The 22,825-nt window shown below is 41.7% G+C and overlaps 1 protein-coding gene and 1 long non-coding RNA gene across 2 annotated transcripts in view; one reads left to right on the top strand and one right to left on the bottom strand.

Annotated features, from left to right (window-relative positions):
* The first annotated feature begins 1,622 nt into the window (after window positions 1-1,622).
* GPR101 (G protein-coupled receptor 101) lies at window positions 1,623-9,447 on the top strand. The gene has a single exon (XM_032264052.1). It carries the CDS (start codon window positions 1,706-1,708, stop codon window positions 3,230-3,232), a length of 1,527 nt encoding a protein of 508 aa, XP_032119943.1. The 5' UTR covers window positions 1,623-1,705; the 3' UTR covers window positions 3,233-9,447.
* Window positions 9,448-11,697: 2,250 nt separating this feature from the next.
* LOC116540543 overlaps window positions 11,698-22,825 on the bottom strand; it is a 52,640-nt gene continuing 41,512 nt past the window's right edge. Inside the window, exons 3-4 of the long non-coding RNA XR_004264488.1 lie at window positions 14,678-14,748; window positions 11,698-12,140 (exon numbers count right to left, since the gene is read on the bottom strand). This is a non-coding gene — a long non-coding RNA (uncharacterized LOC116540543). The remainder of the gene's footprint in view (window positions 12,141-14,677; window positions 14,749-22,825) is intronic.

The raw sequence follows: 22,825 nt of genomic DNA, 5'->3' as shown, positions 1-22,825 counted from the left end.
TCTCTCTGTATGCATCTCATTCTTTCGCTGTCTCTCGTTTTCTGTCTCTCTGCCTCTTAATATTTCTCATCCTATCTCTCTCAGACTCTCCCGACCACCCTGCACCCTTGCCCTTTTTCCCGTTCTCCCCAACTCCTCTCCTACTCCCCTTGGCTGCCTTCCCCAAGACCACGCAGACTAGAGAAAGCAAGAAGGATGCCGAATTGGGATGGGGCGGTGAGGGTAGGGGAGCTCAATAGGCATCCTCCCTGCATTTTCCAGTCGCCATTGCGCTGCTGAGAAAATAGGGGTTTTATTAGCCAAAGCCCGCAGTGGCCAGGGAGGCAGGTGGTTTCCGTGGCAAAATAAAGTCCACAGAGAGACAGAGATCCAAAAAGACAGAGATCCAGCCAGAGAAAAACCGAAGTGAGGGGCGGTGGGAAAAAAAGATGTAGAGAAACAGAGGTGCGCACACGCTCAAAGATATAAAGAAAGTGTTTAGCCAGAGTCCTGGGGTGACAAGAAAGTGAAGGACAGAGAAACCAACTAGAAAGTGTACATACTAAAAAGCTTGAGAGACAGGTGAGACAAACAGCAGAGTGTTAGAGAGCAATGGAGAAAGAGACAGTCAGAGCAATGCAGAGAGAACTTGGGCAGGGAGAGATAGAAACCACAGGGAGAGACACAGAGACAAGCGGGTCCGAGAAAGGCAGAGCAAGCGCATACGTGCCAGTGAGAGAAAGGAGACGCCTAGAGAACCCGAGGGAGGCAGAAAACAAGAGAGTTGGAGAGACACGGAGACTGGCAGAGACACAGCGAGCGACATTGAACAGGTGCGCTAGGGATCAACAAAGATGAACTGTTGGGGAAATAGAGAGAAATGGAGAGACAAGAGAGCATTAGGGAAAGACAGAGACGCACACTCACTAGCGAGCGACACAGTGACAAGCAGAGACACAGAGAGACAGAACGGATCGGAAAGAGACTGAGGGAGAGACGGGGGCAGGATTGGGAGAAAGATAGGGACCGAGAGCGCGCGCCCTGCAGAGAAAGTGCGCTAGCGAAAGAGACAAATACAGGGAGACTGAGAGACAAAGAGGGAGTGGAAGAGAGAAATGGGAGTAACAGACAGGAAAGAGAGACAGTGTGCACGTGCTATCAAGAGACGGAGAAACAGAGGCAGACATGAGAAACAGGGATGAGAAAGAATCAGGAAACGGTGAGACATATACAGACACACACCCCGAGAGATACAGAAAAAAAGTGCGTTAGCGGGAGGCACTGGAGAGAGACAGAAACTGACGGTCGTAAACAGACAGAAACAGAGCGCACGCGCATGCGCTAGCGGGAGAGACCGAAACTCCCGAGAGCCAGAGACAGTGTGAGAGACAAGCAAAGAAAACGCGCGCACGCTCGCGCCGGCAGGAGAAACAGATGAGAGGAAATCAGAGCCCTGGAGAGAGACAGGCAGACAGATCTGGAGAGTCCGAAAAGGAGCCATAGAAGCTGCCCGTACTGGGGATGGGGCCGTGCGGGAATCCGGGGGAGGGGGTCCTGCAGCGCCGTTGCGAGGAGCGGAGGCTTCTCCCCTTGGCGGGTGACTAACTCCGCCTGCGTGTTTCTTTTGTCCCCAGCACAGGCACTGAGTGCGGTCTGTGCACCCCTTTGCCGCCCACGGGTGCCCGAGCTGAGCCTGCACCCTGTCTCACACCCTCTGGCTGTTGCCATGACGTCCGCCTGCACCAACAGCACGCGCGAGAGTAACAGCAGCCACACGTGCATGCCCCTCTCCAAAATGCCCATCAGCCTGGCTCACGGCATCATCCGCTCAGTCGTGCTGCTTATCTTCCTCGTCGCCTCTTTCGTCGGCAACATAGTGCTGGCGGTAGTGTTGCAGCGCAAGCCGCAGCTGCTGCAGGTCACCAACCGTTTTATCTTTAACCTCCTGGTCACCGACCTGCTGCAGGTTTTGCTCGTGGCCCCCTGGGTGGTGGCCACCTCTGTGCCTCTCTTCTGGCCCCTCAACAGCCACTTCTGCACCGCCCTGGTTAGCCTCACCCACCTGTTCGCCTTCGCCAGTGTCAACACCATTGTCGTGGTGTCAATAGATCGCTACCTGTCCATCATCCACCCTCTCTCCTACCCATCCAAGATGACCCAGCGCCGTGGTTACAGGCTCCTCTACGGCACCTGGATTGTGGCCATCCTGCAGAGCACCCCTCCACTCTACGGCTGGGGCCAGGCTGCCTTTGATGAGCGCAATGCCCTCTGCTCCATGATCTGGGGGTCCAGCCCCAGCTACGCTATTCTCAGCGTGGTGTTCTTTATGGTCATTCCACTGATTGTCATGATTGCCTGCTACTCGGTAGTGTTCGGTGCAGCACGGAGGCAGCATGCTCTGCTGTACAATGCCAAGAGCCACAACTTGGAGGTGCGAGCCAAGGAATGTGTGGAGAATGGGGATGAAGAGGGAGCAAAGAAGAAGAAGAAGTTCCGGGGTAAAACTGAGTTTCACCTCCAGGATGAAGGTGAGGTCAAGGCCAAGGAGGGCAGCATGGAAGCCAAGGACAGCAGCCTGAAGGCCAAGGAAGGAAGCACAGTGACTAGTGAGGGTAGTGTGAGGGCCAGGGGCAGCAAGGAGGTCAGAGAGAGCAGCATGGTGGCCAGCAACGGCAGCCTGGAGGGTAAGGAAGGCGGCACCAAAGCTGAGGGGAAAAGCATGAAGGCAGACAAGGGTCGCACAGAGGTCAACCAGTGCAGCATTGACTTAGGTGAAGATGACATGGAGTTTGGTGAAGACTACATCAATTTCAGTGAGGATGACGTCGAGGCAGTGCACCTCCCCGAGAGCCTCCCACCCAGCCGTCGTAACAGCAACAGTGACCCTCCTCTGCCCAGATGCTACCAGTGCAAAGCTGCTAAAGTGATCTTCATCATCATTTTCTCCTACGTGATATCCCTGGGGCCCTACTGCCTTTTAGCAGTCCTGGCCCTGTGGGTGGATGTCGAAACCAAGGTACCCCAGTGGGTGATCACCATAATAATCTGGCTTTTCTTCCTGCAGTGCTGCATCCACCCCTACATCTATGGCTACATGCACAAGACCATTAAGAAGGAATTCAAGGATGTGCTGAACAAGTTATTCTGCAAGAAAAAGCCCCCAAAAGAAGATAGCCGCCCAGACCTGCCTGGAACCGAAGCTGGGACTGAAGGCAAGTTCGTCCCTTCCCACGATTCTGCTACTTCTCCTTGAAGTAGTTCTAAGGCAAACCTTGAACTGTCCATAAGAGCAGCTTTCTTTTCAATGGACCCACAATCCATTAATGCCAAACCATACCATTTCAGGCAAAGGTGTTGCACACATGCTCTTCACCACAAGGTAGATAAACACATGGAAGAGGCAGGAACTGGGGTCTTTCCTTAAAAGCATGAACTTGAGGATTCTGACTTAAGTTTTTCTCCCAAAGATTATTAGGCTCCAAATTTCTTAAAGCAGCAAGTGCTGCCCATTTTGGACGTGTACTTGGTATTCTGTCTTTCCAGAGCTACAACACGCTAACTTTATCTCTGAGGGAAAGGGAAGTTGATGCCTGTGAACTTAAGGACTTTTTGGCCCTTGGGCTAGGGCTACAGCTTACGTTCAACTGAAAGAAAGGTGATGGACCAAATCATTCATGAAGCCCAAGAAACAGAACCTAATGGACTGATCAACATATAAGCCAAATTCGGAACTGAACAGCCCCACAGTTGGGTGCAAAGACTGTTATGCAAACTAAAACAAAAGACCTTGTGCAGTTAAAATCTCAAGAAGGTTTCTAGATCCCCTAAAGAGATCCAGAAAAGTAGAAGGGCATGTATGAAATGGGAAGCTAGTCCAAGGGAAAAGATGGAGAAATAACACATATCCGGGGGGGGGTTTTCCTATAAAATCTTGGGTTTATGCATGGGCTGGGACTGAGGTCATTAAGTGCAAATGGAAAATTGTCAATTGACACAAATATTTTCTGTCTTGTGTTGAATGATAGCAGGGCGGAAATCATGCCACTATTTTACAACTTCCTTATGTGACTGAATTGAGATGATGGTAAGAAATCTTCAGATCTCTGCCAGCATTTGTTTTCTTTTGGTTTGTTTTTTTTAGTCTTTTTAGACTAAAGTCTTTTTTAGTCAAACAGTATTTATAGAAAAAAGGAAATTCAACGTGAGATCATAGTTAGTAAATATGATCTCCATATGGGGAGTAAGGAAGGCAGAATGAACAGTTTTCTTCCTCCAGGCACACCCATGAGTCTTTTCCACCTGTGGCTCTTTTTAAAGCTTTTAAGTTCTCTGCAGATGTGAGAGAGAAATATCAGAGAGTCAGAAATGACAAAGACGATGGTTTCATAATACCTGGAAAACAGCTGACCTATTCCAAACAGTCCTTAAATCAAAGCATTCAGGTCAGACGTATGCTAATTATTGCTGTTGAAATGTATCACTTTGGAAAAACTTTTACAATATCTAAATTATCCCTAGGGTCAATTTACAGGAAAATCTCTCAAATCCCAAAACCCAAAATCACTATGGGCAAGGATGTATGTATATATATCTGAGGGCATGGCCATATCTATATAACCAAGTAACATGGAACCAAAAAAACAGTCAAGCCAGTGTTTTGATCCTCCTATAGAACAAGTTAAAGCAACTCTAAAGCCAATCAACTGTTCATGTAGAAACCCACTGTTAATATGGATGGAGGGAGTTTTTGGTTGAAAATGGTTAATCAGGTAGTTGCATGATGTAAAATGATCATCTTCAGAGTTTAGCCTGATTCTTGTGTGATTGCCGTGCCTTTATTAGAACTCAAGTTTCATTTAAATAAATGCCCAGCTCATTTATATTCTTTTATCTCTTCCTCCTCACAGATTTCAACATGAGCTTCTCAAGGGGGAGAGGTAAACAGCAATGTATTAGGACTGAGACTAACTCTGCATGGAATTTGGGATTGCCATGTTCAGAATTTAGGAAAGCAGAGGGAATAGAACCAAATAACATAGAGATGACTCATCAAATAAAAATACCACGATAACATTATTAATTTCAACTCCATTAATTTGAAACTTGTAGTTATTCAGACAAGGCATGGGGGCTGAAGTTTACCCTGACACTATCATTTATTTTTCTACCAAAATGCATAAAGTGAATTAACAGTTATAAATTTGTTCTACTAATTTATCGCCAAACTCTTGTACTTACCTGTCCTTAAAGGATATCTGGGTGAATAAATGGCCTATGTGATCAATCCTTCTATGGGGGAGGGGTAGTGCCTTAAGATCTGTTCAAATGGTCAAAGGAGTTCAAGGTAGCTGTAGCCTATCCTTTGAGTAGAAATGTTTACTTGGGTAAGAAACAGGACTTCAAACATAAGTGTGTTTCCAAATATTGTGTTGAAACTGAACCTCTTATTTTATTTTTAAAGCTGACCCCTTCAAAGTGTATCAGAGAAAATTGTTTGCCAAAATCCCAAATCAAAATGGAACCAGAACCTGTACGAGTATGGTAAGTCCATTTAACAGCACACACAACATTCTCAAGGGCACCGAGATTCCTTACTACCCTGCTTTCCTTTTTGAAGTTCCTCTTTTCCTTATTTTAGTCGTTGTCCATTATTTTGGTAAATTGAATTCCTCAAAAGTAAAGACGTTTTGAAAATATGAACCTGGAAAAGAGGACCTTTTAATTAAGAGCATCCTGCTTTGATGACATATTCTTCTTAATGAACAATAAGGCCTCTGGTTAACTTGGAGATAGCAAGTACTTGAAATTTTTTGCTATTTTGAGTAAAGCACTATCACTTTAATGAGGTTTTACTGCACACACTATTTTGTCATTTGAAAATCTGAAAGCACACGCAAAAAAGTCATCATTAGCCTCAAAGAACCTCATATGCAATAGCTTTCCCTAAATGTTTTTAAGGGATGTATTCTTTTGCCAAAGCCACTTCATATGTGCAGTAAAAAAAAATCCCATTAAAGTACAGGGGCCAGACAAACCAGTCTATGAAATGATGTGATTTTAAATTTAATGATTTTCCTTATTTAAGTATAATAGAGCATCTAGTTTGCCAAGAAGTCGCAGGTGCTTTGACTAACACACCAATTTCTACAAGCTTGGGAAGGCAGTAATAGGGAGCGAGCCCTGGGCTTCTGTGACTTCTATGATGCTAGGGTCCCGCTTCTCTGGCACACTACAAGTAGCAGCTGCTTGAAAGGCCTCTGCACTTTCAGCTCCCTGCCTACCTCTTGCCGTCAGCCCACTGCCTTCACCCGCCTCACTCCCTCTCCCTCTGCTACACCGGCCCTTCAGGAACAGTCCATGCTTGAAGTTCTGTGTATTCACCTACCCCCCATCCATCCCTTCCCAACCCAGAGCTGACAGATTCACAGGGACCTGTGGGCCTATGGAAGCAGGGAAGGAGAGAAGTGAGCCATAGGAGTGACCAGCAATTAAAGGTATTTTTCTGTCTCCTACCCAACTCCAATATAATTTAGAGATGACGGGATACCTACTTCAAATTCAAGAGGTAAGGAAAAGTGCCATTTATTATTATGGAGAAGGTAGACAGCTCATTTTTTACCAAAAAAGCACTCGATATTACACATCACTGGAGGAATAGTCAATCCTGTCAATACTGTCCAATTATTTCAGCAAAAAAAAAAAAACACTAAAAAATCTTTTACCTACAAAATTATAAGGTGCCCAACATTGCCTTGTTTTTTTTCCTGTTAGCACAATAGTTAAGGTATAGGGCCTGCAACATTGCATTATTTTATACATAATTAGCCAATTAAGCTAGGTAAAGTTACTTCAAAAAGATTTGTTCATACTACCTAAAGAATAATTTACAAGATTAAACTAGGCTGACTTAAACTTTGCCAAAAAGCTCTTAAAACTGTCTAAAATACATCATTTGGAAGAAAAAAAATGCATCATCTGGTAATTTGAACTCAAGATAAAATCCTCACGAGTCATTGGGATGAAACAATTTAAACTCCTGGATGGTATTTTTCTCTCACAACCAACTTGCCCAATCTTTTGAGGAAGAAAAATAGTGTTTTCCTCTCATAATGTCTTTTCTGTTGTATTCCTCTATAAGACAGACCTCATGCTGTCAGGAGCGGTTTCTCTAAGCAAAATGCCATTTCCTTCTAGAACAGACAAAAGATTACAGGAACGCTTGGCTGCTAGCCAGTGTCCAAGATAAGGAGAGAAAATCTGGCCAGTCGATGACTTTTAACCCTCTCCCTCCTTACCTCTTTCTCTTACTTTCTATGGGCTGGACTAGTGTTCTCGACCCCTTAAAGCCCCACTAAGCTTAGGCATGAGGAGACAGAAGCAATGAGCTGGAAACAGCAGATGCGATAGCCTAAAATCCAAAAAGAAGGGAAATCCTTGTCATAAAATCTTTCCAATTACTTAGCAATAATCTCTTCCTCTACAGCAAATGCCCAGCTAGCTTACAGCAGTTTTTTGCCATAAGCAACAAAACTGGCTGGAGGAAGAAACAGGAAAGCTTAAATCCACTGAAATAGGAGTAGACAGGAAAGCTAAAATCCGCTGAACCTGGCCACTGATAGCCAGGTCACTAACAAGTTCACTGCTCTTTGGTAAATAAAATAAGAATCCTCAAGGTAAACGAAGGTTGCTAATAGGTGTCAAGCATTTCCATCATTGCCTCCCAAAGCCTGCATATCTCAGAGTACACACACCAAGGGAAAACCACAGTGACTTGTCCACTCAGCAGGAGGTTTACTATGTCTGAGAAATAATTACTCTACCTGTCTTGTTCTAAAATGCAGAGAAAAACAAGATCGGATTTAGTTTGGTGTTTCAGACGTGAGTGGATTTCCCCTCCACCCCCCCCGCCCTTCATCTGTGCTACAACTTAATGTTAAAAGTTTGGTATTTTCATCTTGTTTTAGTGGTGTAGTATTTTTTGTAGTAATTCTCCTAAATGTAAACTATAACTGTATATAAAATGTAAGTGTTCTTGGAGATATGGTGCTAGATATTAGATTGTAGTGTTTGTAGATAGTGTCGTCCTCAAAAATGGGTAGTATGTATATGTAAAGTTAGTTAATAAAATGCATGCAAAATTCTATGTATGACCTACACCTTGGTCAGTTTCTGATGTAGAACATAGTACATTTGTTTTTTAAATTTATTTTTAAATTATATACTACAGGATATGTAAAATGGCACCAAAGTGGGGTGGCAGGAATTGATGACTTTCATTCCTTAAATCCTTGATATGATATATGACAGGTGAGAAGTTATTGGTACAATTGGTCATTAGTGTGAACTAATCATCTTGGCTGAAGTCCTTGCTGACAGTTTTCCACAACACACTTGGCACCTGTATGCTGTTTTCTATTCACTGAATATATAGAATGCAAATTCAAAGAAGACCATCGTTCTCCATTAAAAAGGAAGGACTCCAGGATATGCAAGTGGAGTCCAGTTAGCCGGACGAAAAGAATACTGCACCCTGAAGACCCAGCGGACACCTGACCATGAATTGACAGGATTTGCACTTGGCAGATCCATAATGCTACCATCCATGCCCTCCTAGAGCAGTAACAAAACTCAGAAAAAGGCTGCTGTTTTTTCCCCTTTCATTGGTTGTCTGAGAGATAAGATAGAGTGAGCATGGATGGCTAACTACATAGAGAGGTAGTGGGACTCCTCTATGGGGTCACAGCTACAGTATTTGATAGTTACAGTAGTATGTCAATGGGATTTGTGTCAGATAAGAAAAGAAAACTATAAGATGATTTTGTTATATTTTCAGAACAAAATGTTACAACTAAAAAAACTATATATATACCCTCATTAAATTATTTCTAAAACTGCCTTTAATATCAAATTTTGTGTGCTGCTTTGAAACTGAAAACAGAAAAATGTATTTAATCAGTAAACAGTTCTCTTTAATATTTTAAAGCTTGAATTTAAAAGTTTCATTTTTCTTTTAAAAAAGAATTTGTAATTGAAAAGTGCCTTTTCAAAGGATTCTCAAACTACAGTCCTGGGGCCAAGTTCCCACTGGCACAACTTACATTCAAGTGCCCAGAAGGGGCAGGCTTTATCCTCCTCCCCTCAGCAAGAAGAGAACCCCACTCACAAGCAATCAAATTCACAAATCAACACTGTTACCTGGGCCAGTAGTCCCAGAGACTCTGCCCAAGGCCAAAGTTTCACATATTTGTTGGCTTTAATTGGATCTTTTCTAAAATGGTTACAATACTTTTTGTTTTTCTTTTGCTGGAAAGGAATAACGGACTCCTACTTGGGGAATGTGGAGAGATTGATGTTTGTGACTTAACTAAGTATTATTAAGTGATATTTGTGTTTCTTAAATAGGTGCTGTTAATCTGTCCTTGTTATGTTCCTCTTAAATATGCTAAATAAAGTCAAATTTTATGTGTGCATCTGATTTTTATGACAAGATCCTTCAGGAAACAGTGGTGAGGGAGACACATACCGTGGTCTCCATCCCTTTTCTTTTGCTTGAATGGAGGAGACAGGGGATGACAACTAACTACATTACAAAGTAAAATGAAATATATGGACTCCAATATTTCATATTCCAGTATTCTAATATAAGGAATATGCAGGGGATGGAGGGGACGGTCAGCAGAAAGGGCTTGCTGGAAGAGCATAAACCTGATCCTCTATGAATGAAAAGCATTTCAAAAGGAGGGAGGGGGTGATCAGAGAGAAAATCTGGGGCCAGATGGTTTCTGGGGCTCTCAAATGCCCAACTTTATTCCAAAGACATTGCAGTCTAGGGGCAGGGGTTGGCGGGAGGACAGTGAGTAACCACTGGGCCCTAGCCCCTGCTACCCTACCACTCTGGCCCAGGCCACTTCCCTCCATACAACTCAGCCCACCCTGGCCTAGTTCCCACACCCACCTCAGTTCAGCCGCAACTCATCAGAGTTTATAGAACAGGAGGGCAAGGGTACGTTCCCTTAAGCTCTCCTTTCAGAAAATGGTTATACCTCTATTGCAACCATTAGATGTGAAACAACTGTACACAAATGAGATAGGCAAATATGTCTAAAACGTAAGAGCCCCTAATACCTATTGAGTCAAACTACTTGACCTACTAGTAGCTCCTCTTCTGATACTCTCATTGGAAGCAGTGCAAGGAACTGTATGTCTCCTGCCTCCAAAGTGGTATTTGTGGGCCCACACTGGGAGGCTTAGGGAGCTATTCAGCCCCATTGCAATAAAAGTCAACTGCTCTTCTCCATTTTTCACTCCAAAATCAAGCTAAATGCTGACTTACTATTTCAAGATGTTCAAAGATGGCTGCCATGAGACCTGCAGGTGTCTGCCTTCACCTTAATCTATGAATGCCATCTAGGCAATGACATTTTCCTGCTGCAGAAATAAATGTGCCTTTCTAGCAAACTACTACCATCAATGCAAATAAGCAGGCTTGGGAGCTCAGATAAAACAATCTGGCAGTCAACCTGGTGGGAAAAGCGGTCCCTGAAGCTCAATATACCACAACTTAGTTCAGAGTATTTAGAGGAGAATAGAACTGGTTCCAATGGACCTCATAACAGCAGTTTCTCCTCCCAAGCTGGGCTAAGGGCTCAGCCCTAAGTTATGAGATTGAATGGGAGAGGGTTGAGAGGAGGTGAAAATTCCACTGTCAAGAAACCTTCTGTAGTCACTACCTCCCCCACCAGACTGCTCTAAGCCCCAGATCCATTTGCCACCAGTCGTAGCCCTGACCCTTCCAATACAGACACATTATTGGCTAGTGAATTATTTTCTTCTTCCATGAGGTAACTAGTCAACTCCTTCTCCTCCTTTCACTCTCTTTCAGAATGCAACTCTCTGACCCTGTTCCTCCTCATTCCAATCTCCCATCCAAGGGCAACACAAACTCTTTGATCCCTGCACACACAAACAAGTACTCCTCCGCTTAAGGATGGCTTTGAGAATATTCCTTAATTGAAGGGTATCTGTAGACATTTTTCAAACACTTTCTTAAATGAGATCCACACTTATCAATACAATATGATATCTAAAATATATGATTTTCATGACTGCTCCCCAAAACTACAAGCTCAAAGAATATTTGCAACACAAATTCCCAACATTTTGGGAGATGTGATACCTGACTATTGTTTAGGCAGAGCAAATAAACCCCAGAAAATTTAAACACAAGTAAGTCAAACTTGAACATTCTCAGCCCCCCAAGGAACAAACAGAGATAGACAACCAACAACTAGAAATGTACAGATTTCACTGAGGAATAAGAGCATTACCTGGCATTTCATGAACTCTATGTGCTAAACCAATATGCATTTTTAAATGATCACCCAGATACAAAGGTGTAATACAGCTTGTATAATCAACTCCCATTAGAAAAATATACATTTTACATAAAATTTATTTGACAGTAGTTCTGATGGAATTAGATTCTCTGAACAATATGGAGGAAAAAAAGGAAAAAAAAAAGAAAACTTCATCTGAAAAACCAGTGTGGTATTCAACTTTAATTTTTTAAAGAAATGTGCCTCCCTTGCTCGAATTGCTTTAATTTAAAACATTTTATGGTATCTTACCAGGAAAACATGATGTTGAATAAATCTGTTTCCCAACCTGTTTTCTTCCACACAATCAGTATTTTGCGTCATATAAACTGAGGTCAGACAATGAGATTTTACATTTATACGTGCTTAAAATTTATGTAATTAGGGGCACACATATGTATCTTCATTGATGTTCATATAGATATACAGATACTCAAGAGCAAGGGAGATGTGCTTGGAATCCTTCGGGAAAATACTTTACTCCACCTTCAGCACACTGTAGATTTTAGTAATAAACCAGAAACAGGAAAAAAATCCAACCGTCCCTGAAACAAAATGAAAAAGATCTTTGTTAGCCAGACGTCATAGCAATGAAAGCAGCTTTCTCAAAAACACAAAACATGTCAGTTTTTGAGGTAGGCTACTGATTCTCCAACTCTCAAGATTTGTACATTTATTAAATGAAAACCACCAGGCTCTCTTACTGAGCAAACAGGATGAGCAACAGAGCCAGAGACAGTCGCCTGCAAACTAGTGTGAGAGTCCATCTGATTGAATTCTGCAGGTCTCTAACCAAAGCAAGAAAACAAAAATGAGTAGCTTAACAACTTCCCCATTTCAAAAAGAATACAAAGAGGTCCAAGCCTAGTTTCTGATACAAAAAACTTCCTGTAACTTGCTTCAGTTTACAAAATGTAAATAACCATTATCACTACACATAGCCAAAGGGGGGAATAATCTTATTTATTTGCATATAGAGAGCACATATTAGTTTTATAAATGGAAGTTTTGTATTATTAAACTTTAAAAACTTTATTAAACTTTTTTTTGAGACAGTCTTACTCTGTCGCCCAGGCAGGAGTGCAGGGTTGCCATCTTGGCTCACTGAAATCTCCACCTCCAAGGTTGAAGCAATTCTCCTGCCTCAGCCTCCCAAGTAGCTGAAATTACAGGAGTCTGCCACCATGCCCGGCTAATTTTTGTATTTTTTGTAGAGATGGGGTTTTGCCATGTTGGCCAGGCTGGTCTCAAACTCCTGACCTCAAGTGATCTTCCCACCTTGGCCTCCCCACATACTGGGATTACAGCCGTGAGCCACTGCACCCGGCCTTAAGTTTTATTTAAGCTCCAAAAACATCTTGGAGCCAGGTGCAGTGGCACGTGCCTGTGGTCCCAGCTGAAGAGGCTGTGACAGGAGATCGCTTGAGCCCACGAATTCAAATGTAACCTGGGCAACATAGCAAGCCCTGTCTCAATAAGTAAATGAATAAATGAGAAAACACCTCATTTGAAAAGATTTATCTTAAAGAAATGGCCCCATGTTAGAAAAAAATTACATGCAAAATAGTGATTATAATACTATGAGTTATAACATTGGAAATTAAAAACAAACCAAATGCCCCCAAAATAGGCAACTAGCTAAATTATGGCCCAAGTGCTCAATGAAATAATACAAAAATGACTAATACAAAGACTACCTAGCAGCATGAGGCAATCTTTATAATACAGTGTCAGGTGATAAAAGACCTTAAATGATTCCTAGGTATCATACAAGTGTGAACATAATATAAGCATAAATATATGGACCAGATAGAGCAGAGCATAGATAAAAGAAGGCACCTTTATATTTCAGGATGATATAATTATGGGCAAAATTTTCTTTAATAGATTATTTCATTGATGTTCATATTATTAAAAACAATTTTCAGATTATATTATGGTTCAATGACTTAACCAAAGAAAATTCCAAATTCTGTAGTCTAATGGAGCGCTCCAGGACAATTCATCTGGAAAAACATCTTAGTAAAGTCTACTGCAGAAAGCTTTAGGCAGTGGTTAGTAGCTTTTTCCTTGCCAGATTCCAAACTTAGAATAACTTTCCATCCAATATATCATCATACCACTTCCTTCTACTCTTCAGTGCTCATCAGGAATCAGTATGGTATAATGATTAAGACCATGGGGATAGAGTAACACAGATCTACTCTATTGGTTTACTAGATGTCTGATCTTGGGCAAGTGACAATCTTGCCAAGCCTCAGTTTTCTCAGCTAAAAAATGGGGATGATAATACCTATTCTTATTCTAAGCTTCCTTTTCTGAATCCAACTTCAAAGTTTCAGGAGATGGCAGGTGTATAGCTAACACATGTCTCGGAAGCTAAAACATCTCTGATTTTGATTTGCTGCCTATTTTCCCCATAAATCATTGAAATGTTTATGAATTCTCAACATTTTGATGCTTTACCTAAAATACGCAATTGTCTCCTACCTAAAACACAAAAATCCATCAACCCTCACATTATTTTGATAGTCAGCTGAGCTAAAGAATCTGGACTTTGGAGTCAAGCAGACACTTAGCTATATGATGTAGAACAAGCTACCTACCTCCTCTGTTTCTCATATATGAAAAGGAATTATACCCTCACCCAACTGAGGCTTTTCCTAAGAGCAAAAGGACAAGATATATTAGAGTGCCTATCAGAGTAGGCACTCAAGAAATGACAGCTATTATTGATGTTCTGGCTTGGGGCTTGAAAGTTATGATCACATGGAGTTTATCTGATTAGTGTGCAGTCGTCCTCAACATTGGCTGCACATTGAAATCACCTGGGGAGATTTAAATACTACTATCTGGGTGACACCCTCAGAGATTCTAATTGATTTGGGATTCAGCCTGAGAGTCAAGATTTTTTAAAGCTCCCCCTCACTAATCTGTCCCTCCCTCCTTCCTCTCCCACTGAACCAAAGGGCCGCTGAACCACACAAGTCAAAAACAACTTAAAGGATCTGAATAAATTATTTTTTTCTACAACTGAATTGCTTGCATCACAACTTAAGAGTAGAAAACAGGAGCTGAAACAAAAACAGGGAGAATTATTACCTTGATACCTTTGCTTTATTTTGCTTCAGGTCAGACAAAGCACTAAACCAATATTAAAAATGCCTTAGCTTCTTTCTAAGCTTCAGAACCTTTTATCATGATACATAACCAAAAGAAAATCCAACCACAGGATCTTGAATGAGGCAGTCCAAGAAAAGCAGAGAAACCCATTTTTTCCCTTTCCCTTCCCTAATTGTAATTCTATAATGAAAAGAACTCACAGTCTGATCCTGGGAGAGGTATCCAATGTATGTTTCTTCTAAAGGTTTCCCAATGTGGTCATATATGTACACTAAAAAAAGAAAAAGAAACTAGTTAAATGAAATATTTTGAAAGTCTACTACTTTCTATTCAACAAAAACAAATCTTTTGGTGGGGGTGTGGTGGTGCACACCTGTAGTCCTAGCTACTGGGGAGGCTGAGGCCAGCCTGAGCAATGTAATGAGATCTCATTTCAAAAAAAATCTCTAAAGAGTCTTACCACAGCCACTGTGAAGACTAAACTCCAGAACTTGCAGCAGTGAATAAGACATGTAGGAAAAAGATTGTCCTAAAACTGGAATTTCAGCCATTGCACAAAATAATAAAGGGAAATTTTATTTGGGGATAGGGGTCTTAGGGGCTTTGACTCCCTTCAGCCACATTTGATTTTGCAGCCAGTAATCACTTTCTCTGGGTCTGGTACTTGCCAGGCAGTGTGAGGGATAGAAGAGGAGTTCTTGTAGGGAATAATCTCAGTTGGTGGCTGTATTACACATCACTAATGATGTAGAGGTCACAGTCAGAGACCAGTAAATCACCCTTAATTCCTCCCTCTTTTGCACCCACATCTTGCCAGTTACCAAGTCCTGCAAATTCCAACTCCTTAATAGCTTTTGAATCCATCTCCTCCATCCATCTATCTCCACAGCCATGGGATATTAAGCCACTCCCTCGTCATCTCCCACTTAACCAACTGTTTCTTGATTTCTCTCCCTACCTCCAGTCTTCCTCTCAAATCCATTCTCTATTCTGCCTGTGTGATTTTGATGTTTCCAAGCCACAAAATTTGATTGTCATACCCTTACTTAAAAACTTGACCAGGCATGGTGGCACAAAACTGTAATCCCAGTACTTGGGGAGGACAAGGCGGGCTAATTACCTGAGGTCAGGAGTTCGAGACCAGTCTGGCCAACATAGTGAAACCCCATCTCTACTAAAAATACAAAAAATTAGCTGGGCATGGTGGCAGGTGCCTATAATCCCAACTACTCAGGAGGCTGAGGCAGAAGAATCGCTTGAGCCTGGGAGGTAGAGGTTGCAATGAGCCGAGATCACGCAACTGCGCTCGAGCCTGGGTGACAGAGCAAGACTCTGTCTCAAAAAAAAAAGAAAGAAAGAAAGAAAGAAAAAGAAAAAACTTCCCTGTAGCAAAAGTACTCAAGCTCTGGAGTGTATTAGGAACCTGTTAAGCCATTAGAAATACAGATCAACAGGGATTCTGACCCAGAGGCTCTGGGATAGTCCCTGGACATCAGATTTGTTGGTTTTAGTTGATGTTAAATAATTTCCATAAGTGAATCTGATGCACATCCAAGCTTTAGCTAGTAAAAATTCCAACTCCTGCCCCGGTGTGCTGGCTCATGCCCACAACCCCAGTGTTTTATAAAGCTAAGGTGGGAGGATTACTTGAGGCCAGAAGTTTGAGACCAGCCTAAGTAACATAGCAAGACCCTGTCTCTACAAAAAAAAATTAATTAACAGGGCATGGTGTCACATGCCTGTAGTCCTCGCTACTCTGAAGGCTGAGGTGGGAGGATCACTTGTACCCAGGAGCTCAAGGTTACAGTGAGCTATGATGGCACCCCTGCCAAGCCTGGGTGACAGAGTAAGACTCTTTCTCTAAAAAATAAAATAAGTAATGACAACTCCTTAGTGCTGGCACATAAGGCCCCTCAGGGTCTGCTCATGGCCTACTTCTTTAGGCCTTGTTCCTGCCGGTTTACACCTTAAATTTTAAACTCCAGCAACTCCAAGTTATCTACAGAAATCTGTTAGTCATACCTTGCTCATTTGTCAACTTTATCTTCTACTTTTAAGATTCAGTCTTCCCTCAAAACACAATGCATAGTTCTATCACTTTCTCTAGAAAAGTCTTTCCTTCCCTCTTTCCCTCACCCCAAGTGAGCTAGGTGCCCTCCTCTGTGCTTTCACAAAACCCTGGGCTTCACTGTATTAGGCTTGTATCACCATGCATGGAGATGATCTATTTAGGGGTCTTCTTTAAGACTATACCCTTGAGGCTAGGGATTAAGTCTTAATCTTATGCCCCCAGTGATTAGCATAGTGTTAGGTGCATTGTAAGTGGACAATGCATATTTGTTAAACTGAACTATTTAAATTAACTGCTTAGCAATGTAAGCTCCATGAGGATCAGGATTTTTATCCCTTTATAGTTTTGCTCACCGCTAAAACCCCAGTCCCTACAGCAGAACCTGGCACACAGTTGACATTCAATATGTACTTACTGAATGAATGAATGTCAGGAATTTGAAGAAGGCATCATAGAGAAAAGTGCTATAAAGCTGGGTTCAGACACATTTGAGGATGGGAGAGAGCTATTCCAGAGAGACAAATAAAGTTCCCATAAAGGCCTAAAACACTCAAAATCCTGGCAGTTTTAGGGAACAGTAAGAACTGTGACAGAGGGACTGGAGTATTAAAAGTATAAGATGGAGAATTAAAGGAGCATTACAGACAGCATTTATGCCTGTACTCCTAGGCACTCGGGAGGCTACAGTGGGAAGATTATCTGAGCCCAGGAGTTTGAGACTGCAGTGAGCTATGATAGCACCACTGCATTCCAGCCTGGGTGATGCGGTGAGATCCTGCAGATATTGCATGCCAAGTTAAGAAGTTTAGAATGTGACCAAGTGGGCAACTGGGAGCCAGTGAAGATACATAAGCCAGAAAATAAGACAATCAAATTTGTATTTCGTGAAGATGATGCTGATGATGGTGATAATAATTAGCTGTTACTAAATCATTATACGCCTGTCTCTGAGTTACAGGCCTTACATGTGTGATGACGTTCAGTTGCACTTTTCTGAGGCAGGTACCATTATTTTCCCCATTCCACAGGGTAATGGAGGCGCAAAGAGGTGAAGTGACTTGCCTTACAACACACAGCCAATAAACAGCACAGATAGGAATCAAAGCCGATTCTGCCCCTGATTGTTCTAGGAAAGATATCAATATGGGCTGAGGTGACCAGAAACCACTCTGTGCAGAAAGATCTCAAAAAACAAGCAGCTCTTAGACAGGAAAAGGTAGAGAGACCAACCCAGGCATGACATGCCAGAGGATGTAAAATGCACAACACAAGAATGCCAGGTAATGCAGCTTCTGCTTACCTCTGGGAGAACAGAATGCTTCTTTTTCGTTGAAACTTTTTAGTATGAAACTCAAAACTAGAAGAATACTGACAACCACAAGGCCCAAAGTTAGTCTATAGCTACTTGCACTGAGAAAAAGAATAGGACCCAGAGGTTTTCTGTATCCTTGAGAGTAGGGATGACTATGTCCTCTTCCCCTACAGAACCTACCACTTTCTTTGGTTCATAAATGTAAACTGAGATCAAAATAAGCTGGAATTGAAGAGGTAATGGAATTATTCCAGAGGTTACACTAGCCTTGACTCCCTGTATCCCAGAATCATGTACAAAAACAGGAAGGATGTGCCCTCATTGTTTTTTTTTTTAATTTATTTATTTTAATTTAGGTGCATACTATATCTGGCATTTCTCCCCATGTTATCCCTCCCCACCCTCCCCTCCCTCCCACCCCCTGCTGTCAGGGTTGAAGGGGGATGGGAAAGACTAGAGATAATCTATTGTCATCCTATATTCCTGATGGTGATACTGTATTGCTTTACATGCAGCAGTCTTAGTTCCCCCAATTAAGAGCTGCTTGGTCAAATAGAGGACTACAGAGCAGATTTTGGAGGCACCCTTTAGTTGTTGGTTTGGCTCTAGCTCAAGAAAGTGCCTCTTTCTTGAGGAGGACGTAGAGAGTTGTACATTTAAAAAAATGAGCTTTGGCTGGGCACTGTGGCTCACGCCTGTAATCCCAGCTCTTAGGGAGGCAGAGGCGGGAGGATAGCTTGAGCCCAGGAGTTCGAGACCTGCCTGGGCAATATAACAAGACCCCATTCTGCACAAAAAAGAAAAAAACAAAAAGACCAAAAAAAAAAATGAGCTTTGAGGTCAGACTAACCTGGGTTTGAATGAATCATGGCTCTACCACTTACTGGCTGAATGACGATGAACAAGTCAATCTCTCTGAGCCTCAGTTGCCTTATCCATGCAATAGGAATCGGGTGACCTACAGCTCATGGCAATTGTGAAAATTAAGTGAGATAAATGTGTGCAAATAGCTGGTCCACTGCAACCTCTACCCCCCAGGCTCAACTCATGATTAAATCAACTCAATAAAAATAGTATTATATCTTAATGTTTCCATATTCTCAATTAATATGTTGCCAAGCCCATAGAAGATGCTTAATAAATACTTACTGGTTGGTTAACAATTAGTATTAATATACTTTTATCTCTTTTTGATCTTTCAGCCTTTAAAATTGAAGCTTTTAATAAGGTAGAGCTAGTAGCAACTTGATATAATAAAACACAAAAGGCCCATTATAGCTAACATTTGTGTGTTCAGATAATTGGACATTTCCTTCAGTATACTATATTTCATCTTGCTCTGTGTGAAAACATGAAATCTTCTCTTTAATTTAGTGATAAAATATTACACAGTAGACTGTCTCAAAATATATTGAACTTCATTAGCTTCTTTTAATGAATAAACATCTATTTAAAGCATAGACAATGAGAAAGCCAACAGAAAAGTACTCTACATTTGGCTAATACTTCTTCTGGGTCTTAAAAACTCTTTGTATCACACTGGCTTCAATCACCACCCAGTGATTGGTGATGCAGAGTCTCATACTCTAAACATAATCTCTCAAAATGATCAAATATGTATTCTGAAAATAACATTAACTCCCAAGTAAATATAAGGTTCAAAAATAGTTCACTCTAGACCAGGATTTCTTGACAGCAGCCCTATTGATGTTTTAGGCCAGATAATTCTTTGTTGATGAAGCTGTCGAGAACACTGTGGAATATTTGACAATGTCCCTGACATGTATTCACTAGGTGTCATTAGTATCCTCCCAGTCATGACAATCGAAAATGTCTCTAGACACTGCTAAACATTCCCTGGGGGAGTGGGCAAATTGTCCCTGGTTGAGAACCACTGCTCTAGAATAAGAGACTGTGGCTAAATGCAAACATTTTTAACTAGTTCCCTAAAATATAGATCATTGCATAAAACATTTAATTTACTACACAATGGCAATGGCAGCCAATTTTTTTTTTTTTTTTTTGAGACAGAGTCTCACTCTGTCACCTAGGCTGGAGTGCAGTGGCACTATCTCGGCTCACTGCAACCTCTGTCTCCCAGGCTCAAGCGAGTCTCTGTCTCAGCCTCCCAAGTAGCTGAGGCTACAGGTATGTGCCACCACACCCGGCTAATTTTTATATTTTTAGTAGAGACAGAGTTTTGCCATGCTGGCCAGCCTAGTCTTGAACTCCTGGCCTCAAATCTTGAACACCTTGGCCTCCTAAAGTGCTGGGATTACAGGCGTGATCCACCACACCCAGCCCGGAGTTTAGAATTAACTACAAACTCCAAAGTTTACATATAAGCCCAAAGTTTATAATTAACTACTTATTATAGTACTAGGCAGATTTTAGGCTTTAAGATGAGGAAACCCAAATGTTAGAACTTAATTAATTTTTTTATCTTATGTCCATTATATCAAAATAGAAATATATTATTTTAATTCTCTTTCTTAAGATTTTAACTCATCTGTTGATATCTCAAACAAAAACCTGGAGCAAATAAAAAATCACTAACTATCCTCCAATCCAAGCACTTTAGGAGGCTGAGACGGGTGGATCACCTTATCTTAGGAGTTCGAGACCAGTCTGGCCAACATGGTGAAACCCTGTCTCTACCAAAATTAAAAAAATAGCCAGACATGCTGGTGGGCACATGTAATCCCAGCTACTTAAAAGGTTGAGGCAGGAGAAACGCTTGAACCCAAGAGGCAGAAATTGCCTTGAGCCGAGATCATGCCACTGCACTCTAGCCTGGGTGACAGAGTGAGACTCCATCAAAAAAAAAAAAAGATTAAGTATCTTTAAGTGTGCCAGCCATGAGCATCCGTAGGAGATCTGAATAAAACAAATTAGAAGCTATCATAGTATAATACTTGGCTGTGCACAGACTTACTTTCTTTTTAACTAGTGTAACCAGCTGTTAAACTAGTTACATTAAAACTAGTTAGGTCAGGCACAGTGGCTCACGCTTGTAATCACAGCACTTTGGGAGGCTGAGGCAGCAGATTACCTGAGCTCAGGACTTCAGGACCAGCCTGGCCACCATGGGGAAACCCTGTCTCCGCTAAAAATACAAAATTAGCCAGGCATGCTGGCACATGCCTGTAATCCCAGCTACTCAAGAGTCTAAGGCAGGAGAATTGCTTCAGCCCAGGAGGTGGAGTTTGCAGTTAGCCGAGATTGCGCCATTGCACTCCAGCCTAGGCAACAGAGCAAGAGTTCATCTCAAAAAAAAAAAAAAAGATAAACGAGTTAGGATTTGGGGCAAGTCATCCAACCTTAATTGAAATTCATTTACCTTTATCTATAAAAATATAAAATTTCACTCCTGGCACCATTTCTTGGTATGTTGTGGTTTATCCTCCCTCTTCCTGTCCCCTGAGGCCTATTTCGACTTTTCATTACACATCTGCAAGTGTGCTACCAAATAAAAATTGGGTAGAGGAACACCAGCCAGAATACATATCACTTCCTTTGGCTCCAAAACTAAGAGGAAGAAGACAGCGGGGTACCATTTTAGACACACTGCATGAACAAAAAAGGAAACTGCTTTTTCTTTCTTTTTAAAAATAATACTCAATGCCAACCAAGGCAGTTGTGAAACCAGTACACTCTGCTGATGGCAGAAAGGTGTAAAAAGCCATAAAAGTATTCATGTTTTTTTGACCTTGTCATCCCACTTCACACACTATCTTAAGGAAGTAATCCAAATGGGAAAAAATCAAGTTCAATAGTGAAGAAATGGTTCAGCAAAGTAAACTGCCCAATGGATTAAGCAGCCATAAATATGATAAATATGAAGGATATGTTGTAACATGGAAAAATACTTACTGTATAAACAAAGTGTCTCCCTGCAATCACAATACTCAATATTGAAAGGTGACAGATATTATCGATAGTACAGTGCAGTGGCTCATGCCTGTAATCCCAGCACTTTGGGAGGCTGAGGCAGGCTGATCACCTGAGGTTAGGAGTTCGAGACCAGCCTGGCCAACATGGTAAAACTCTGTCTCTATTAAAAATACAAAAATTAGCTGGGTGCAGTGGCACGCACCTGTAATCCCAGCTACTAGGGAGGCTGAAGCAGGAGAATCACTTGAACCTGGAAGGCAGAGGTTGCAGTGAGCCAAGATCACACCACTGCACTCCAGCCTGGGTGACAGAGCGAAATTCTGTCTCAAAAAAAAAAAAAAAAAAGGTGACAGCTATGAAGTCCTGTACTTCTGTTGTGATGCCATGGATGAATTCAATCCCCAAAGTGGAATTTGGTGACCCTAAGGAAGAGCTCTGAACGAATGCATAGTTATTCTAAATAAATGTGAATCAATAAGCATGAATACATGTGAAGCTCCTCAGCATGTTTTAAATAAGTGTTGCTCATTTTTAAATTGTCATTAAAAAAAATCACTATCAGAAACTTTTGTCCACAGCAAGAAAGGGTAATCACAAATTACTAATTATACTTTTGTGTACATCTATATTCGCAAGGCTATTTAATCAAAAACTTCTTCTTCACAAGTGAAACAACATGAAAATAGGTAATAAGCCTTGCTTCCTACTATTAACCTCAACATATAATGATAAAATATAAAGAAATTCCATTTAAGAGTCTGTAAGAAGACAGCTTCTTTTTTTTATAGATACATACATAGTTTAAGTTCTGGGATACATGTGCAGAAAGTGCAGGTTTGTTACATAGGTATACACGTGCCGTGGAGGTTTGCTGCACCCATCAACCGTCATCTACATTAGGTATTTCTACTAATGCTATCCCTCCCCTAGCCCACCACCCGCCGGCAGGTCCCAGTGTGTGATGTTCCCCTCCCTGTGTCCATGTGTTCTTATTGTTCACTCCCACTTATGTTTGAGAATATGAGATGTTTGGTTTTCTGTTCCTATGTTAGTTTGCTGAAAATGATGGTT

The sequence above is a fragment of the Sapajus apella genome, unplaced genomic scaffold, assembly GCF_009761245.1.
Source record: "Sapajus apella isolate SASKATOON/1434 unplaced genomic scaffold, GSC_monkey_1.0 scaffold141, whole genome shotgun sequence".
In the NCBI taxonomy this organism is placed as follows: Eukaryota; Metazoa; Chordata; class Mammalia; order Primates; family Cebidae; genus Sapajus; species Sapajus apella.
This window is presented reverse-complemented; position numbering and strand designations above follow the sequence as displayed.

Excerpts from the sequence above, each read along its gene's own strand:
- GPR101 (XM_032264052.1), top strand. The coding sequence starts at position 1,706 with ATGACGTCCGCCTGCACCAACAGCACGCGCGAGAGTAACAGCAGCCAC.